Source organism: Chelonoidis abingdonii, chromosome 7 (assembly GCF_003597395.2).
Source record: "Chelonoidis abingdonii isolate Lonesome George chromosome 7, CheloAbing_2.0, whole genome shotgun sequence".
NCBI classification, from domain to species: domain Eukaryota; kingdom Metazoa; phylum Chordata; order Testudines; family Testudinidae; genus Chelonoidis; species Chelonoidis abingdonii.
In genome coordinates this window covers 111,578,144-111,598,407 of record NC_133775.1, presented here as the reverse complement: position 1 = coordinate 111,598,407, position 20,264 = coordinate 111,578,144, and the positions used below count along the sequence as shown (strand labels likewise).

Here is a 20,264-nt window from a genome sequence, read left to right as displayed (position 1 = left end):
GTTTGAATTAGTTGCAACCATACTGTTGCCCCTATCCCCACAAACTGCAGCAGGATTTGAACCCCCTTGACCTTTAGATCCATGGCTTAGACTCTTACTACTTGCTGAAGTGCAGGCCCCTTTTAAAACAGTCATTGGAGGTGGGCTTGATGCAAACTTTCCCTGAGGGTTACTTAAGCATTTATTAGTCAGCTGTAGAACACTGATATGCAGGAATCCTAGATTGTATCCCTGGCTCTGGTACAGGAGAGTGGTTTACTGTGGTTAAAGTCAGGATAACCAAAACTGGTTAAGTTACTCTGAAAGGCTCTGTGGTGCAGTGGATAAAATTGGGGTTAATCTTGTTAGAGACCTGGGCTGTGGGCCTGCAGTGACCTTGCATAAGCTCTCTGCTAACTTATTTTTTAAAATGGGATGTGTTCAGAAACTCTTCCCTGGGTTTTAGGTTGGGGTTTATGGCCTTAGTCAATGACAAGGTTAGTTAGGTGTGGCATTTGAACTCCTGGCCTCTTATTTCACAGCTATCTGCTAAAATTTTATGAAAGTTTCTATAGACACGCATTACCTATGTATAACTGGTATTAAAGGAATCAACACGGGAGAAGCAACCATGTGGCCAAAAGACAGGTCCTGGCATAAAATAGGTATTTTGCAAAATGAGGGACAAAGAAAAGTGAGACTGATGGAAAAATTGCCAAAAGGGTGACTTTTTAATGCTTCTCTCTGTACCATTTTTCAAACCACTATGAAAAATTCAAATAGGACTCAAAGTTTATATTCTGTGGTTTGGTTTTTGCTATTTCAATTTGATTTTTACAGAATAAAGATGTAAGGCTCCTGTTAAACTGAACTCTTGTGCTGTTTCTGCACCATAATAGGGAATTTGTCACTGGGGAATTTGATTTTTCCCTTCTTGTAGCTCTGTCACTTGTATGAGGTTATGACTAGATGGGTACAACTAGTAGAGGTGGGTGATGCAAAGAGTTACACTGGTCTCTTTATCTACGTAGGTATGGCGTTGTGCTGCGGAAGCTGGACCTGGTGAAAGAGGCGATTGATGTGTTTGTTGAAGCTGCCCATGTTTTGCCTTTGCACTGGGGAGCCTGGCTGGAGCTCTGTAATCTGATCACAGACAAAGAGATGGTAAAACTTGTCTTGTACCACAAAATTAAAGCTAACGGTTGATGGAATAATGTCCTGGGATTGGCATTGCCCTTGGTTTTATTATTAGTTCAGAAGCTCATCAAATAGGCAAGGGAACCTTTACATTGTTTGAAATCACTGCTATACTGCACCTATTTACTGCCACGTAATCTGGGATGCTTTACTGCAGGCAGGATATGGTAACCAATTTTTCTTATCTCTGACTTTTCCATGTGAGTCCAACCCCTTGTGTAAGTGAAGGCAGCACTTAGAAAAAATGATAACAACAAATTGAAAGGTAGACAGTGGTCAATATAAGTTAGAAGTTATTGAAGTATAGAAAGTTGAGAAGGGAAGCTAATAACTTCAAGGCAAAATCTCTGGCTGTCATGGGCAAGAACATCAAGAAGATTTTTTTTAAAGTATATCAGGAATGAAAGAAATCCTAACACTGCCTAGGCCCATTACTAGATGGCAATGGTAAAATTTAGTAAAAAGTCAGAAGTGCTTAATATGTTTTCTGTTCTGTTGTTGGAAAGAAGCAGAATTATTTCATATTGAATGAGGATGAACTACCATACTTTCCAGTGCATTAATGACTAAGGATGATACTAAACAGCATCTGCCGGGGTGAATATTTTTAAATCAGCAGGCCTGTATAACTCAGGAGTCCTACAAAAATTGTCTGAGGTGATCTCTGGCCTGTTAATGTTAGATCTTGATAAATCTTGGCATAGTGAGGAAGTTCCTGAAGCCTGGAAGAGTGCTAATGTTGTGCCAATTGTGATGGGGCAAGGCCAGATGGCTTACAGTAAAATAGTGAGGTATGTTAGCCCCAGGCTACACAAATCCCTGGTACCATGGTAACCAAACAGCAGTTGCTTCAGGTTAATCAAGACACCTGGGGCCAATTAAGATAACTACATTGATTGGGACACCTGAAGCCAATCAAGGGCTGGCTGGAACTAGTTAAAAGCCTCCCAGTTAGTCCGTGAGATTCCCGTGTGAGGAGCTGGGAGCAAGAGGCACAAGGAGCTGAGAGTGAGAGGGTGTACTGCTGGATCATTGAGGAGTACAAGCATTGAGGAATACAGGCATTATCAGACACCAGGAGGAAGGTCCTGTGGTGAGGATAAAGAAGGTGTTTGGAGAAGACCATGGGGAAGTAGCCCAGGGAATTGTAGCTGTCATGCAGTTGTTACAGGAGGCACTATAGACAGCTGTGATCCACAGGGCCCTGGGCTGGAACCCAGAGTAGAGGGCAGGCCCGGGTTCCCCTTAAACCTCCCAACTCCTGATCAGACACAGGAGGAGTTGACCCAGACTATGGGTTCCACCAGAGGAGGAGAACACTGAGGTGAGGAAATCTGCCAATAAGCGCAGGACCCACCAAGGCAGAGGAGGAACTTTGTCACACAATATTCAAAAAGTACCTGTCTGACTTAGATAGTAATAGACCAGTTGGTCTGACAAAATAATGGAAAATCCAATTAAATAATTAAAGCTAATCAACATAGTATTATGGAAAATGTCTTGTCAAACCTGATTTCATTTTTTTAAAGTGATGATAATAAATTTGGTTGATGAAGGTAACTGCATAGATACAACTTATTGTTCACTGTTTGTATTGCTGTAGTGCCTTGGAGCCAGTACTTAATTTGTAATGAAACAGGTTCTGGGGCTCAAGCAATGATTTACTTCATAACTGATGTGGCAAGCCCAGAGGTTCCAGGGCTTTGAACTGCCGGGGCTCAGCCCTGGCACAAATTAAGCACTGCTCAGAGCCCTAGTCATGGACTAGAACCCCATTGTGCTACGTGCTCTACAAACAGAACAAAAAGGTGGCACCATGCTTAGAATTCTATAAGGTGTCTGATATTAGATCACACTCTGATCTTAAAAAAAGAGCATTGTACAATTTCAGTAAAGCCTGTCTCAACTGGACTAAGAACTGGCTAACTGATGGATCTCAAAATGTAGCTGTCAAAGGAGAGTCTTCATCAAATAGAGGTGGTTCTGATGTGGTTTCACAGGGATTGGTATGAGGCCTGGTACTGTTCAACATTTTCATCAGTAATCTGGAAATAAATATAAAATCTGCAGATGACACAAAGATTGATGGAATGGTAAATAAGGAAAGGGCAGCCTTGTTTGTAGAGCAATCTGGATCTTTTGGTAAGCTGGACCCATTCACACAAAATGCGTTTTAATAAAGTCAAGTATAAGGTCATATATCTAGCAACAATGAATGCAGGTCCTTCCTACAGAATAGGGGACTCTATCCTGGACACCTCTGACTCTGAAAAGGGTTTAAGTATCCTAGTGGACTGTGACAGGGGGCCCTGTTGTTGGGCCAGGGATGAGTGGAATAACAGGATGCAATCACTGGGTTCGAAGGTCCAGAGATGGGTTCCCTGATTGTCTCTCTGCTCCCGAGTCTGTTGTGTTTTCATTAAATTCTCACGAGCAAATCCTCCGAGCTTCCTAAGGCGCTCCTGCAATTCCAGTAAATATGGAACTGACCCCGTAACCTGAGACTCTTGTTCCTCCCAGGTCTGTTGGAGGAGGTCCAAGATCCCCCTGGGTTGCCTACCATACAACAGTTCAAATGGGAAGAACCCTGTAGATGCTTGGGCAGATACCAGTTCATCCTAATGTCTTGGATCATCCTCAACAAACTTGCGGAGCACTGATTTTTAGGGTCCTGTTAAACCTCTCAATAAAGCCATCCATTTGGGAGTGGTAGATGGAAGTCTTCAGGACCCGGATGTTTAGTAGTTTGCACAGCTCCTCCGTTAGTCAGGACGAAAAGTTGGCTCCCTGGTTGGTTAGTATCTCTTTTGGTATCCCGACCTGGCTGAACATTTCCAAGTTCTTTTGCTATGGCGGTTGTGGTTTTTGAACATAAGGGGACAGCCTCAGAATATCGGATTGCATAGTCTACCACCACCAGTATGTAGCAGAACCTCAAACTGCTTTTCTCTAAGGGTCCCACCAGGTCCATATCTATCCTTTAAAATGGTACTCTCCCCCCACTGGAAGGGGGATCAGGGTGCCTTGCATATCCCTTTGGGACTAGCACGTTGGCATTCTGGACAGCAGGCACAGAAGTTGCTCACTTCCTCATGGATGCCTGGCCAGAAGAAACTAAAGGCCACTCGGTGTAGTCTTCTCCTGCCCGAGGTGTCTGGCCCAGGGCACCGAGTGAGCCAGCCGCAGCAAGTTATGTCGGAACTTGTTATTAGATCTCTTCCTGGGTTTGGCAATCTTTGGCTATCTGGTGTAGGCATTCATTGTGACCCTCGAAGTGGAATTCTTGGGGTGTTTGTAGTTTGATGCCCCTTTCCTCCTCAGCATTGGGCACTTGCTCCTAAGCACCACTCAGGATGGGGTCCTCCCTTTGCTCCCTCAGGAAGTCCCCATCAAACCATCAGCCATTCACGCTCCGCCTCCTCTAGCATCTCTCCTCCCATGGGACATGGTCCAGGACCCTGTAAAGGATCAGGGAGTTCCTTCTCTCATCCTTCCTATTCTCTTTGGTTCAGGAGCCCCCTTGCTCATGATCTTGGATTTGTTTCCACCGGCAGCCGATGCCCCCATTCTTGCATAACCTCCCTGAACCACTGCCATTCCTGACCTAGGACCACGAGATATGCAAGCTTTTTGGCCAGGCCAACCTGGTAGGTTTCCTCATGACAGCCAGCCTCTGGCTTTACCCTCATGGTGGGGTATGGCTATATGTTCTGGTGGATACTCTGGAGGTATATAGGGGCCTCTGTCTGATCCAGTGACTTCATTAGATCGGCCCACGTGAGTGTCTGGCTGCACACTGAGTCGACAAGATATGCTACTTGGATGCCATTGGCCCACACAGGGATTATCAATTTGAGTGAGTTTTTCTTTGAGGCTTGAGTGTCTGCTACTCACACCTAGCCAAGTTGCAGTCCATAAAAGGGCAATCACGTCTGAAGTGACCCTCCTGGCCACATTCATAACGTCGATCCTTCAATATCTGTGTTGTGGAGTTCTGTGGCGTTTGGTGTAGGTCCACCGGATGGTGCCTCTTCCCCTCGGGGTTTCATGTTGGGTTTTCGCTTAATTCCCGGGTGGGAGGTTACCCTCCATGGCCCAGGCCTACTCCGGGGTCCCACTTCCTCAGAGTTGAGCTATCTCTCATCTGAGTCCCTCTTGTAGCCTCCAGAACTCCATGGTTTAGGAGATGGAAGTCAGGGACCTTCTGTGGCTAAGTAATCCTCCATCAAGGACACAGCCTCTGCGAGTGTCGTCAGTCGATGTCAGTGGACCCACTCCTTCCCCACAGGGGGGCGGCTCTGTGTAAACTCAAGGACGATGGCCTCTGCCACTTGAGGCCCAGTCAACTTCTCAGGTTCCAACTACCTCCAGCAATAATCCTGGAGCCACTGAGCCACTGCCTGAAGTCATGCTCCAGGGGGACACCTTTCCCATCTAAATCACTGACAGAACATTTCGGGGCTCACCCCTTTGTGGTCTGAGATGGCGGCCTTTACTTTGGCATAATCGAGAGCTTCCGTAGGATCTCGACTCCGATAAGCAGTCTGTGCAGTTCCAGTTAACTATGGAGCCACTAGGGTAGCCCAGTGCCCTGGAGGCCAACAGGCTGCAGTGGCGACCTACTTAAATGTGACCAAGAAGGCCTCCGGGTCGTATCCGAGCCCCATCTTGGCCAGCCTCACTGGTAACCCAGTCAGAGTGCTCTCCGAACCCTGGCTCACCCCAGCAGGTCTGAGTGGTCCCCTCAGTTACAGGAGCACCTCCATCTGCTGAACTAGCTGCTCTTGCTGAGATTGGTGCTGTGCTGCTAGCTCCCTAATCCACTGCTGCTGTTGCTCTTGGTGCTGGGCCATCTGTTGTTGTTGGATGGCCATTTGCTGTAGCAACTGGGCTTGTTGTTGCTGTGTAGCCTGCTGCTGCTGGCTTTCCAGCATCCATTTTAATATTTTGTCGGTATCCATAGTGGCTGTGGGGTTTTCTCACCCAGCTCTCCTCATATTAGTCATCTTAGCAGGACCCGACTGATGCCCGATTCTCCAGCACATGTGACAAGAACAGTTAGCGTTCTGGCCGTCTGGATAGGATGGAACAATGGTCAGCCTGTAGCCCCCAGGCAGGGCTGGGCAAACAAATAGTCTATAGTCCCCAAGCCTCTTGGCTGGGGGCAGGTAGTAATAACTGGAGTTCTGGTCATCTGGGTAAGACAGAACAGTAGTCAGTCTATAGCTCCCAGGTGGGGCAGGGCAAACAATTAGTCTGTAGCCTATAAGCTTCCTGGATGGGGCAGATGGTAGCAATTGGGGAATCAGCCTCTGGGGCAGGGCAGAACAGGAATCCATCTATAGCCCCTGGGTGGGTCAGAACAAACAGTCTGTGGTCCCTGGGTTCCCAGGTTGGGACCGAGAAAAAACAGCAGCCACACTTAGTGATCTGTGGGGTGTAGTAGGGGAACCCAGCCCCTCCCTCCCTTTCCACCGGGTTCCGACCCAAGGCCCTATAAAGCCAAAGACTTCCCCACTGAAGGTTTAGGCATCTGCTTCCACTACAGCCCCTGGGCCACTTTCCTACCACAATTTGCATCCCAGGCGTCTCCTTGGCTGGTGACAGCTTGGCGTCCTTGTCAGTCTCTGCAGTCGGTGAGTTACCCATAGCGTAGTCCAGGTCCATGGGCTCTGCTGCTTGAAGAGTCACCGGGCCCTCTGGAGAAACCTGCAGTACACATCCTTCCTCCTCTGCAGCCAGCCCTGACTGAGCTGGGCTTCCTCCTTTTATCTGGCTCTTCTACCTTGAGCATGTGCAGCAGGGTGCGGCCTCCTGGGCCCACAGTGATTGGTCCATCCCCATTAGCCCAGTGCGTGGTTGGTACACCCCATCACATGGACCAGTAACTGAACATCAGCTCCCAGGACAATGGTATGGCAAAAAGGGCTAATGTGATACTTGGCTGTGTAAACAAGGGAGTAGTGAGATGATTTTACCTCTGTATAGGACATTGCTGAGACTGATATGGGAATACTGTGTATGTTTTTGTGTTTTTTTAGTGGCCATAGTTTAAAAAGAGTATTGAAAAAATTGAGAGGTCCGTAGAGGAGCCACAAAAATGACATGCGGGTTGGAGAAAATGCCTAAGAGCAAGAGACTTAAAGAGCTCAATCTGGTTAGTTTAGTTTATCAAAACGATCAAGTGGTGACTTGATTATCGTGTACAAATATCTTACTGGGGAGAGAATGCCAGGTGCTAAAAGGCCTTTTAATCTAGTGGAGATGGTCAGAACAAGAAACAATCAGTGGAAGTTAGACAAATTCAAATTAGAAATAAGGTATACGTTTTTAGCAGTGAGGTTATTTAATAATAGGAACAAACTACCAAGGAAGCTGTGGATTCTCCATCGCCTGAAATCTTCGGATCAGTGCTGGATGTCTTTCTGGAAGATGTATTTTAGCCAAGTAAATTATTGGGCTCAGTGCAGGAATAACTGGATGACATTTTATGGCTTGTGTTTTATATAGGATGTTGAACTAGATCATCTAAGAGTCCCTTCTGGACTTAAAAGAAATCTATTAATCTGTGGTCAGGATTGAATTCCTGCTATAGAATGTCTGATATTAAGTTGATAGAATCCCATAGTTCACACTTTTGTTTCTTGGTCTTTGCACCACTGAGTGGAGTTAGCTTATGCTCAAATAAATTTGTTTGTCTCTAAGGTCCCACAAGTACTCCTGTTCTTTTTGTCTAAGGAGAAGGCTTTGTTGCGGGATGGAGGGAAGTGTTGCCCTTTGTCCTCTAAAGATCCAGCCACTGGATGAAGAGAGAGCTGATGTTTTCCCTTTTCTGCAAGAGGCATTGAGGTGATGTGGATTGTCCTCTTAGTGTGTGTCTTGTTTGGTTGTTACCAGCTGAAGTGCCTGTCCTTGCCAGATACCTGGATGAAGGAGTTTTTCCTGGCACACATTTACACAGAGCTGCAGCTGATAGAAGAGGCTCTGCAGAAGTACCAGAGTCTCATTGATGCAGGATTCTCCAAGAGCACCTACATCATTTCCCAGATTGCAGTTGCCTACCACAATATCAGAGGTCAGTGAACTCAGCTAAGGGGGGTGCCTCCTGCTACAAACTCTGCATCAATCAGCAGCACTCACTGATGTTTGCCTTCCTCCATCTGCAGATATAGACAAAGCTCTCTCTATCTTCAATGAACTAAGAAAACAAGACCCATACAGGATAGAAAACATGGACACCTTCTCCAACCTGCTGTATGTCCGGGTGAGCAAACTTTATTTCACCCATATTCCGATGCTATAAATTACATCAGCTCACATAGCAAGCATTTTATGGCTTCTTAGCAGAATACCTGAATTAAGTCTATCCAATCATATGAATGCTAATGAGTCCCTCTGGCCATAAACTTGCAGCTGTCTTCTTTCCCCTTCCTCCCAGTGGACTGGTATGCTTGGTGTGCATTTCTAATCTCCCTACCCCTCTTCCCTCTAAGTGGTGTCATACTTGTCCCCCCAGCAATCTCCTTCTTCTTTTCTACCAGAGCATGAAGCCTGAGCTGAGCTACCTGGCTCACAATCTGTGTGAGATTGACAAGTATCGTGTGGAGACCTGCTGTGTGATAGGTGAGAGGCTGCTCTTCTTCTAGTTTGTCACCCAGGCTACAGGGAGTGGGAAGGCAGCTTACTGATCCCTCTCCACAGGAATTGTTAGCAGGTCTGTTGAGGCTAGGCTGGCTGAAGCAGCTGTCACTCATGGTAAAACAGCAGATGCGATGATACTGCAGCAAAAGAAGTCAATGCAGTGTTGGCAGTGCACAGAGATGATGATGCAGGCCTTTGGTAGAGTGTATTGGTGGTGGGTTCTCTATGCAGCTCTGAGATACTGGAATACTGTTGTTTGGTTCTGGGCACTTAGTACCCAAATAGATAAGTTGCATTTATTAGTTTGTGGGATAGTTTTCCAAGGTAAGGGGTGGGAGCTTCATTGGTTCGCACAAATGAAATGGATTGGCCAAGAGCACTGGAGACCAAACTGAGTTCAGACTGGGGCTTGGAGTTATGCAGTGAACTGGATCTGACTTAACAGGTTTCTCTCCCTTCTCTAATTTATATGGAAAAAATAATAGATGCTGCAGCTTGTATCTGTTTCCTAATCGCCTGCTTCTTTTTCCTGTTCACTTGATTTCCTCTGATCATCCTCTAGGGAATTACTATAGTCTACGCTCTCAACATGAAAAAGCAGCACTCTATTTCCAGAGAGCCTTGAAACTGAATCCTCGGTATCTTGGAGCCTGGACCCTCATGGGACATGAGTACATGGAAATGAAGAACACATCTGCAGCTATCCAGGCTTATAGGTGTGTGTGCAGGAGCTATGCAAGGCAGAGAATGGCCTCTGGGAGTGCATGAAGTAATGACAGGTTTGGGCGGAAGGGGAGGAGTATCTTGTGTGGCCTTATTAGGAGCCTTCTTTTGTTGGTCCATATTCTAGCCCCTCTATGCGGGGGTTCCATAGAGGATGGAGCTCGGCTGTTCTCAGTGGTGGCAGATGACAGGACAAGAAGCAATGGTCTCAAGTTGCAGTGGGGGAAGTCTAGGTTGGCTATTAGGAAACACTGTTTCACTAGCAGGGTGACAAAGCACTGGAATGGGTTCCCTAGGGAGGTGATGGAATCTCCTTCCTTAGAGGTTTTTAAGGCCCGGCTTGACAAAGCCCTGGCTGGGATGATTTAGTTGGTGTTGGTCCTGCTTTGAGCAGGGGATTGGACTAGATGATCTTGTGTGGTCTCTTGCAACCCTAATATTCTATGATTCCTAACCCTGTGAACTCTGACTTGCTTTGGATCCTGCCTGTTTCTGAACACTTACACCACTTTCTCTTTTCTTTGGCAGACATGCAATAGAGGTGAACAAGAGGGACTACAGAGCCTGGTATGGACTGGGACAAACCTATGAGATCCTCAAGATGCCATTTTACTGTCTGTATTACTACCGACGGGCCCACCAGCTCAGGTAAAGCTGGGAACTTAGCCATAACTGTTGGCAGTTCGGAGTGAATGCTATAAGCTGAGTTGCAGGAGGTATCAGTGACTTAGTGTATGCAGTGTCATTTAAGTGATTACGTTCTGTAGAGATTCTATTCAGTCTCTTCAGAGCCATCAATAAAGTTTTAGTATTCCATATATCAGCAGGATATAGAAGAATGTGGTTAGGTAGTGTATGTAGGGCTGGATTTCAGTGGTAGGGTCCATCCTTCACTTAGCTTGAGATAATACCATGTTCTGAGGTAGCTTGACTGGCTGTTGTTTCTCACAGACCTAATGATTCCCGTATGCTGGTTGCTCTGGGAGAGTGTTATGAGAAACTCAATCAGCTGGTGGAAGCCAAAAAGGTAAGTGAGGGCGCAGATGTGCTATGGGGCAGGCTGGGCATCCAGGTGGCTGCCAGGGAAGCAGGCAGAGGCACAAGTCTCTTTAGTACTTCTGATCCTCCTGAGCTGTCTTCCTCTGCATACCTAAAAAGTAATGGATGTGGGATAGTGCTCAGAATGGCTATTCAGTCCTCCTTCAGTCATGACCTTGATCCCAGGGTGGGAGTAGGGAGCTGTGTGCAGTCTGGGCCTAATCTTAGCAGGTTTCTGTTATAATTGTGACTTCAGGGGAAGTTCTGCACTAACCATCTGCACTGAGCAGTTGGTGAATTTGTCTGCTGCAGCCTTCCAGAAAACCAGCTCTCTTCATGCATCTCTGCTTGAGAGCATTGCAGTACTGGGTCTGTATGTGACCAGCGTGAACTCACTTCATGCTAGAGAAGACATTTTGCTGAGGTGCTTGTGTGACTTTTTCCCTCCTTTGCAGTGTTATTGGAGAGCGTATGCTGTGGGAGATGTGGAGAAAATGGCATTGGTGAAACTAGCCAAGTGAGTATGGCTCAGAATTTATTCTCAGTGTTCTGTGAAAAGGACTTTGAGATCTGAAGAGCTTGGTATTGTTTAGATGTGGTATCCCTAGGTCTATGGAAACTACAACTCCTATCCTAATGTCCTGCCTCAGCTCTGAAAAAGAGCCTTGTTTGCATGGGTTGTCAGCTAAGGAACCTAGAAACCATAGTAATGTTGGCAGGCAATGTTAGTAACTAGTTGCTATCCTGGTGGGTGATCTGTTACCCTGTCCCTCAGGCGTGGGGTGTTGTCTATCTGCTTCTAGGGGACTGGGCCTGGCTGCAGCTAGTAAAGCATGGTCCAGAACTTGCTCATGTTTGGGAGAGGCCCTTTCTAAAGGCCTGTCCAGGGCAGACAGAAATTCTTGCTTTTGGGTCTCTTCCATGCTATGTTTTTGACCCAATTTCTCTCCTTTCCCAGGCTGCATGAACAGCTGAATGAATCAGAACAGGCTGCTCAGTGCTACATCAAATACATCCAGGATATATATTCCTGTGGGGTGAGTCAATAGTAGGGAGACAGGAGGGAGAAGTGAGGGAGAATGATGTAGAACTATCTTCCAAATCAGCTCTTGCTGTTTCTTTACTGTGCTGTAGGAGATAGTGGAGCACCTGGAGGTGAGCACTGCCTTCCGTTACCTAGCCCAATATTACTTCAAGTGTAAGCTCTGGGATGAAGCCTCTGCCTGTGCTCAGAAATGCTGTGCATTCAATGATGTGAGTAGCCAGTATCCAATGTCTCTTTCTTAGGGGATTGTTACCTTGATCTCTGTTTCTTCTGGGAGTCAGAGCAGTCCTTCTGTTGAAGGAGCGTGGGCTGCATCCACCTGGAGTGGACGATCCTCATCTATGTGAGAAGACCCCCAGTGCTGCTGCTCACCTATTTCCTGCTGTTGCTTCTTAGTAACTAGTCAAAGTTCTGGGGCTAAGGGTTGCACTAGTTTGGCATTCAGTAGTACAAAAATAACTTAGGACTTGTAGTGGTCTGCAGATCTCTAGCAGGAAACCCTGCCATCTTTCTGCAGGAACTAATGGACTTCCTGTACAATGTGCTCCTGGAATCCCCCATGTTTCTTGTTGTTATCTGTGATCTTCCCCATTGACAGTGCAAAGAATACAGAAGTACTTGGTATCCTGGCATGTGTGGAATCAGATTCTCTCAGGCCATAGTTGGACACTCTGGATTTCCATGTCAGCACAGGAAGGGATGTTGTGGACATCACCAGGCTAAAACTTGCCCCTTCTCCCAAGCAAAGCTGTCTAGAATTTGAGAAGACAAGACCAGAGCCTGAGTCTCTTAAAGTCTGTGCTATTGCCAGTCTGTTCTGTGGAAGGTAGCAGTATAGACATGTAAGATAATCAGGTGTGCAAAGCAAGTAACCTACATGCCAAAGGGCTGGGAAGAGGATATTAAAGGGTCTGTTTTACCTTAAACCTTACTGTTAATAGCTGGAAAACCAATGTCCTTTACTATGTGATATTGTGTCTTGCAACCCCAGTGAGAGCCAAACTAGTGTTACTGTATGATTGTTCACATTGCTGCTGAATTTGACTCTGAAGCTGCTTTGCTGCAATCTACATTAAGTGTGGAATTGACCTACTAATAGATTCATAGATTCATAGACTCTAGGACTGGAAGGGACCTCGAGAGGTCATCGAGTCCAGTCCCCTGCCCTCATGGTAGGACCAAATACTGTCTAGACCATCCCTGACAGGCATTTATCTAACCTACTCTTAAATATCTCCAGAGATGGAGATTCCACAACCTCCCTAGGCAATTTATTCCAGTGTTTAACTACCCTGACAGTTAGGAACTTTTTCCCTAATGTCCAACATAAACCTCCCTTGCTTCAATTTAAGCCCATTGCTTCTTGTTCTCCTTAACCTCTGAGGTTAGGACAATTTTTCTCCCTCCTCCTTGCAACAACAGTTTACATACTTGAAAACTGTTCTCATGTCCCCCTCAGTCTTCTCTTCTCCATACTAAATGTTTTCAATCTTCTCTCATAGGTCATGTTTGACCTTTAATAATTTTTTGTTGCTCTTCTCTGGCCTGTCTCCAATTTGTCCACATCTTTCCTGAAATGTGGTACTCACAACTGGACACAATACTCCAGCTGAGGCCTAAGCAGCACAGAGCTACACAACAAGCTTTAGGGCAGCAAGGACTGCGGCCAGATAGTAGCTCACCACCTGTGAGCTGACAACACACAACGGCGGCTGTCTAGGTCAGAAGTGCGCCAGCTGTAGATTTGGAAGGAAATGGTTAAGTGGTCCACTATTAACCCCTAGATCCCTTTCTGCCATTACTCCTTCCTAGACAGTCTCTTCCCATTTTGTATGTGTGAAACTGATTGTTTCTTCCTAAGTGGAGCACTTTGCATTTGTCTTTATTAAACTTCATCTGGTTTACCTCAGACCATTTCTCCAATTTGTCCAGATCATTTTGAATTATGACCCCGTCCTCCAAAGCAGTTGCAATCTCGCCCAGTTTGATATCATCTGCAAACTTAATAAGTGTACTTTCTCTGCCAATATCTAAGTCGTTGATGAAGATATTGAACAGAGCCGGTCCCAAAACAGACCCCTGTGGAACCCCACTTGTTATACCTTTCCAGCAGGATTGGGAACCATTAATAACTACTCTCTGAGTACGGTTATCCAGCCAGTTATGCACCCACTGTATAGTAGCCCCATCTAAATTGTATTTGCCTAATTTATCAATAAGAATATCATGTGAGACTGTATCAAATGCAGTATTCTGACTCTTTTCAGACAAGAGAAGAAGGGAAGGCCCTGCTGAGACAGATTTTACAACTACGCAACCAAGGGGAAACCTCCTCCACAGAGATCTCTGCTCCCTTCTTCCTCCCTGCATCTCTGTCATCCAACAACACTCCCACACGGAGAGTATCCCCACTGAACCTGTCTTCAGTTACCCCATGAATTGTACTTCTCTGGGCCAGCCTAGGGCAAGTGGGGACTTGAACCCATCCTCCAGAAACAACCACCTCATTCCCGCGAAGCTTTGGTCTGGTACTGCCTTCTGTTGAAGGTAGAAATCCTGAGAACATATAGCTGAAGCTAGCTGTTGTCAATGCAGGCAAAGATCATTGTGGAACCAATGTGAAGTGCCTATGCTGAGATGTCAGAAACCACTATGCTTCTCACTGCCTCACTCCAAGTGTGTAAGAAGCAACTGCTCCCTAGATGAGGAGGTTTTGTCTGCCTGAGTTGAAACATGTTTGAAAGTGTTGTCTCTGCTCTGTTAACTCTGGACTTCGCCGAACTCCTTTCAAGGGCCTCAGTGGGACTGATGCTGCCTACTGCAAGAATTGTCCCTTGCTAGCTTCTCTGTGGACTCTTTTCTGCAGCTGCACCCAAGCAAGCACAGTAAGAGGGACATTTCGACTTCACTGCTGCCATGAAAGGGAAACAGCATTTGGGGATTGAGAGGTGGTGTCAGTCTTAAGTGGCCTCACCCAGTAACTGGTTGCTGTTAGGTCTATGGCTCAGATAGATGTCTTGGCTTTGCTGGTGAGTGGCAAACCAGCTAGTGGGAAGTACATCATTAAATGGTGGTAGGCATGTTACTGTCCCTGGGTATTGTCTTGGCACAAATATCCTTCCCATTACAACAAACACAATTGAACTAAATATAGAAAAGATCTGATTTTCCATAAGTTCATTGCGGGGTGGGGGGCTGGGGGGAGGTGGCTAGTAGCTACCTCGCTCAGATTTGAGTAGCCCTGTTCAGTGTCCTGTGTGGCAGTCAGAGTCCTTCAAACTAGTGCAGCATCTTGTTTAGATTTCAACTGCCTGGGACAGAAGTGGTGGTTAGATCGGCCTGGAACAGTGTCAATTTGACCATTGACCTGCAGTCTGACTTCAGCCAAGTCAATTGCTGTTCACTTTCATTCTCTAAACTGAGTATATGGAGCTATTTCTACAGGTGCTTGGTTTGTCTGAATGGTTGGAGTTTCTATGCACGTCCCAGAAGATAAAGGTTTGAGAAGGGTCGAATATCTTCACTTACATCTGATCTTGGCATTCCGTTGGACAGAGCCTGGGAAAGATTGTTAGAACAGAAACCAACCTGTTTCTGTTTTCTGAGCTGTAAAGAACAGTTGCCCTACAGTAACTGTGGTTCTTCTGGAGATTGTCCATGCAGATCCCACTCTTGGTGCACATGTGCCCCATGCTCATGAGAACAGTTTTTTTGGCTAGCAGTGTCTATTGGGGCTGCTCTCTGGGTGAGCTTGTGCCCTTCCAATCTAAGGGCATTAAGGGTCGAACTACTCCAACTGTCTCAGTTCCTTCATCATTATGAAATCTCATAGGAATAGGACTTGGAAATAGTGGGGAAGGATGGCAGGCTCTAGAAACCGAGTGGACAACACATCGTGAACCACAGTTACTGAAGGGTAAGGAATTGTTCTTCTTTGAGTGATTGTCCACACAGATTCCTCACTTGGTGACTAACAAGCAAGTGTCTGTTCTTAGGGCTGGGTCTGAGGACTCGGAGTCCTACTTGAATAGAGATTGCAGGATAGCCCTTCTAAAATGAGCATCCAAGCTATAGGCCTGTAGGAAGGAACAGTCATTGGTAAATATGTAGCTCATCTCCACATTGTTGCTCTGTATATGTCAGTTATGTATTCCCCAAGCAGCCAGGGTGCTGGGGTGGGGACCACACCAATGGCTCAGTCCCGCTCTGGCCGGGGCGCAAGATCAGGAGTCCCACCAGCAGCTCAGCCCTGCTCTGGCTGTGGCGCTAGTCGGGGAATGCAAACGTGGCTCTCAGAAGCCGCGGCATGGCCCCCGTCCGGCTCCTCCACGCTCCAATGGGAGCTGCAGGGGCGGTGCCTGCAGATGGGGCAACGTGCAGAGCCGCCTGGCCGCGCCGCCGCATAGGAGCTGGTGAAGGGACATGCCACTGCTTCCAGGAGCTGCTTGAGGTAAGTGCCGCTCAGAGCCTGCAGTCTGTGAGCCTCTCCCCATGCCCCAACCCCAGCCCTGATCCTCCTCCTGCTCTCCAAACCCCTCGATCCCAGCCCGGAGCACCCTGCTGCACCTCAAACCTCTCATCCTCCAGCCCCACCCTAGAGCCCACACCCCCAGCCAGATCCTGCACCCCTTCTCGCACCCCTGCCCCAGCCCTGATCCCCCTCCTGCCCTGCAAACCCCTCAGTCCCAGCACAGAGCACCCTCCTACATCCCAAACTCCTCATCTCCAGCCCCACCCCAGAGCCTGCACCCAACCCCAATCTTGTGAGCATTCGTGGCCCACCATACAATTTCTGTTCCCCCACTGTGGCCTTCAGGCCAAAAAGTTTGCCCACCTCTGCCCTAGAAGAATGTGTTCTAAAATGGTCGGGGCACCTTTTGTAGCTAAATCATAACGTGTTCTTATGCAACCAGACACTCTTTTGAATAACCTGTGACAGCATAGAATGATGGTATAGGTTGCCCTGGGCATGTTATGAATGATCTTCTGTCTAGACAGAATGGTTTCACGATATCGAATGTGTGAAGTGAGGTTTAGGGAATCAAACAGGCGGTGAATGGGCTGGTTTATCTGGAACTCTGAAATAACCTTTAATGGGGATGAGGTCAAAGAGTAACTCTGTCCTTTTATCATAGAATATCAGGGTAGGAAGGGACCTCAGGAGGTCATCTAGTCTAAACCCCTGCTCAAAGCAGGGCCAATCCCCAGACAGATTTTTACCCCAGTTCCCTAAACAGCCCCCTCAAGGATTGAACTCTCAACCGTGGGTTTAGCAGGCTAATGCTCAAACCACTGAGCCATCCCTTGAAACACCGTATCAGGAGGATCTGGTATAAGGGCCTGAATCTCTGCTAACCTCCTAACTGATGCAATGGCAGTGCATCATTGCGGAACCTAAAACTGATGATTAAGCACCTAACTTCTTTTGTGCATCCAGGCTTAAGAGTTGGCGTTGGCACATAGTTAAAGGGAGTAAGCTCAGAAGTAAGGACCCTTCTCTTGGTACTAAGATCCCAGAAAGGAGCATAGGGCCTCTCAAACTGGGAGGAAAACATGTGAGAGTTAGGAATTTTGTCACTGTAGCGAGGGAAAAATGCAGTGTGGCCCTGGGTAGGAGGGTGACTTGCCTAATATTGCTGCTTAGTGGACTCTTATTAAAGCTAATGGAAATTCCCAGTTGCTTCAGGACTACCAACTAGTGCAATAGTGATGAATGTGTTGCTGTCAGGGGAGAAAGCTGGTGCTGAAATGCCAGATAGCAAACACATTTCATGTAGTTCTGCCAGTCCTTCTGGTTGAAGGTTTCCTGCTCTGGAGTAGAATGTTCTGAACATCAGCCAAATAGCATCATTTGGTGAACACCATCTCGATCTGGATGTTGCCACATATAAAGATTCTTCTTCAAGTGCTTTCTCATGTTGATTCCATTCTAAGTATATGCATGCCCATGAATGCGCGAATGTCCAGTCATCGGAGACTTTTGCCTTCATGGTATCCGGTGAATACTGTAGGAGCTATAGAGCAGGCGAAGGGCAAAACTGTATACTGGGAGTGGGAAACACCAGTATTTCCTGTGGGTGCTCTCTGTTAGGAGTTGAGACAGAATTGCCCTGAAATCCTGGGAGGAGTTGGGAGCACAGAATTGCCCTGAAATCCTTTTAAAGTATGGAGGGCTTTGTCCCAGTGCTAAAGAGGTTTTCCCTCTAATGCTGGGGAGGGAAAACTATGGCCCATGGGCTGGATCCGGCCTGTGGGATTGCCAGCCCCGTGGCACAGTGGGGCTAAGGCAGGCTCCCTGCCTGGCCCCACACTGCTCCTGTCCCTGTGGCTCTGGGGGGAAGAAGGGGGAGGGAGGCAGGCAGGCAGGCACTTCCCCCTCTCAGCTCCCATTGGCTGGGAACAGGGAACCAAGGCCAATGGGAGCTTTGAGAGTGGTGTCTGCAGGCAAGGGCAGCATGTGGTGGAGCCACCTGCGCCATGCTGCCCCCAGGAACCACTGCAGCACATGCTGGCCTCTGCTGGGAGCGCTGCCGGGTCAGGGCAGACAGGGATCCTGCCTTAACCCTGCTGCACGCCACTGCCACCCCAGAGCTGCTTGAGGTAAGCAGCACCAGGCCGAAGCCTGCACCCCAACCCCCTGCCCTGAACCCCCTCCTCCACTCTTGCAACACCTCCTGCACCAACCCCCTGCTGCACCCCAATTCCCTGCCTTGAGCCTCTTCCTGCACTCCCTCCTGCACCTGAGCCCCCTGCCCCAGGCCTACATTCATGGCCCTGCATACAATTTCCCCACCTAGATGTGGCCCTTGAGCAAAAAAGTTTGCCCACTCCTTGATTGTCTGTACCTCTGTAAGCAAGCCAGAGGACCGAAGCCATGACAGCCTCTTGCTGCCCATTGCAATAGCCCTAGTGTGCCCTGCTGTCTCATGTGACCAGTGCAGCCTGCAGAGATGTTTGAGCAATCACCTGGCCTTAAACTGTTTCAGCTCCTCAGGTAACTGATCAACAAAATTAAACAGTGTCGCAATATGTAGAGTAGGACATGATTGCTTGCTGAAAAGATCCAGTTCTTGGGCATTTTTCTCCTTGGGGTGACTTTGCTGTTTTGTTCTCTCCTTGTACAAGAGAGCCAGCTGCAGGATGAGAATAACTGTTCAAATCCCTTTATGGGGACTTTACCTTCTGTCTGCTGTATTAGTAGCTGAGGTGAAAGCAGGCCTATAGCACAGGGATTTGGTGGGTTCCAATAGACCATAGTTTGTAGGAATGCCTGATCTCCCTGCTGTTAGTGAATGCAGTATGTTCGTTTAAGAGCTTGTGGAGTGCTGCTTGAATAGCTTTCAGGGGTGTTTAAAATTTCCACCATGTACTTCCAGTCCTGGAAAACCTTATGTAGCTGCAGTGACAGACAGGTGCATTTGCTGCCTCAGCAGATGAGGATATTGCAGATGGGGACTGGATGCTCTCTTAGAGAATATTCCAATTTGCCTTTTTCTAAAAGATGCTCTGGGAATTATTTGGGGAAGTTCCACGGGCTGTGTTATGCGGGCCAGACTACAGGATCACGATGGTCCCTGTTCCCTTGGAATCTATGAATTTTTTTCTCTCTAGTAGTTTGGAGTTGGAGCAGCTGCATTGACTGAGGATGAATCCCTCTCTCATGGGGGAGGGAGACCTAAGTCTGGCTACAGTAGATGAAGCTGGCTTCCTGCAGTAAGGCTGAATACCCCAGGGGGTAAGGCAGGGGAACTACAGCTAGAAATAATGCAGTGGTGGGAAGGGGAATGTTCCCTGAGGTCCTGATCTTTTCCTAGCTCCACTCAGATTCTTCCTGGTATCTCAGCCTGACTCACATGAAGTTGCCCCATAGACAGACTGAGGACATCTGTGTTAGTCATGATTTCATTCTGAGAGCCTAAAGCTATTCATGAGGATTAGAGCCCAGTCTGGCATCATCAAATAATTAAAGGAGGGCCCATGTTTATTTCAAGTGTAAATAAAGAACTGGTAATGCATCTAAGAACTAAGTACTCATTGGATGTGAAGCAAGGTATTTCAATTACACAGTAAGATTGAAAGGGTATATCTATGCTGCACTTAAGCCCACAGGTAGCCCTGGCTAAGGGGCTGTTTCATTGCAGTATAGCTGTTTGGGCCTAGGTTCTAGGATCCTGTATGGTGGGAGAGTCCCACAGCTTGCCCAAGTGTGAAAATCCACACTGCAATTAACTAGCCCCTAAACTGTCTCTGAGCCAGTCAGGTGGCACAGGTACCTCATTGCCAGTGTAGACATAGATGAAGGGTTCAGGTCCTGGCCTCCCCTCTACAGGGTGACAGCAGCAGCTCAAACCTACTTTAGGCACATTATGCTGACCTGGCTGTAGAAAGGCTAAAACAGGTGATGTTTCTGGGGGATCATAGGCTTGGTACTATCAACTAGGACACTTAGTGTGGGCAGGTTTCTGTACAAGTAAAACACAATGTTTGTATATTTATTGTCATGCATAGCCTATGTTACAGAATACACAAGTTAAAAAATGTTACAGTTTGGACCTGAGGTCCTGTTCCATATAGACTGGAATAGCAGCTGGCCTGAAACAGAGTAGACCACCTGAAGCCATCTTTGGGAGTCACATGCAGT

The 20,264-nt window shown here is 47.2% G+C and overlaps 1 protein-coding gene across 1 annotated transcript in view; it reads left to right on the top strand.

Moving 5' to 3' along the window:
• The window catches only part of CDC23 (cell division cycle 23), a 30,127-nt gene extending 15,424 nt beyond the window's left edge, over positions 1 to 14,703 (top strand). The window contains exons 6-16 of the mRNA XM_032794737.2: positions 1,011 to 1,143; positions 8,074 to 8,251; positions 8,343 to 8,440; positions 8,718 to 8,799; positions 9,380 to 9,533; positions 10,069 to 10,188; positions 10,492 to 10,567; positions 11,034 to 11,095; positions 11,537 to 11,615; positions 11,713 to 11,832; positions 13,891 to 14,703. Coding sequence (XP_032650628.1) covers positions 1,011 to 1,143; positions 8,074 to 8,251; positions 8,343 to 8,440; positions 8,718 to 8,799; positions 9,380 to 9,533; positions 10,069 to 10,188; positions 10,492 to 10,567; positions 11,034 to 11,095; positions 11,537 to 11,615; positions 11,713 to 11,832; positions 13,891 to 14,061 — 1,273 coding nt within the window. The 3' untranslated portion in view covers positions 14,062 to 14,703. The remainder of the gene's footprint in view (positions 1 to 1,010; positions 1,144 to 8,073; positions 8,252 to 8,342; positions 8,441 to 8,717; positions 8,800 to 9,379; positions 9,534 to 10,068; positions 10,189 to 10,491; positions 10,568 to 11,033; positions 11,096 to 11,536; positions 11,616 to 11,712; positions 11,833 to 13,890) is intronic.
• Positions 14,704 to 20,264: the final 5,561 nt, after the last annotated feature.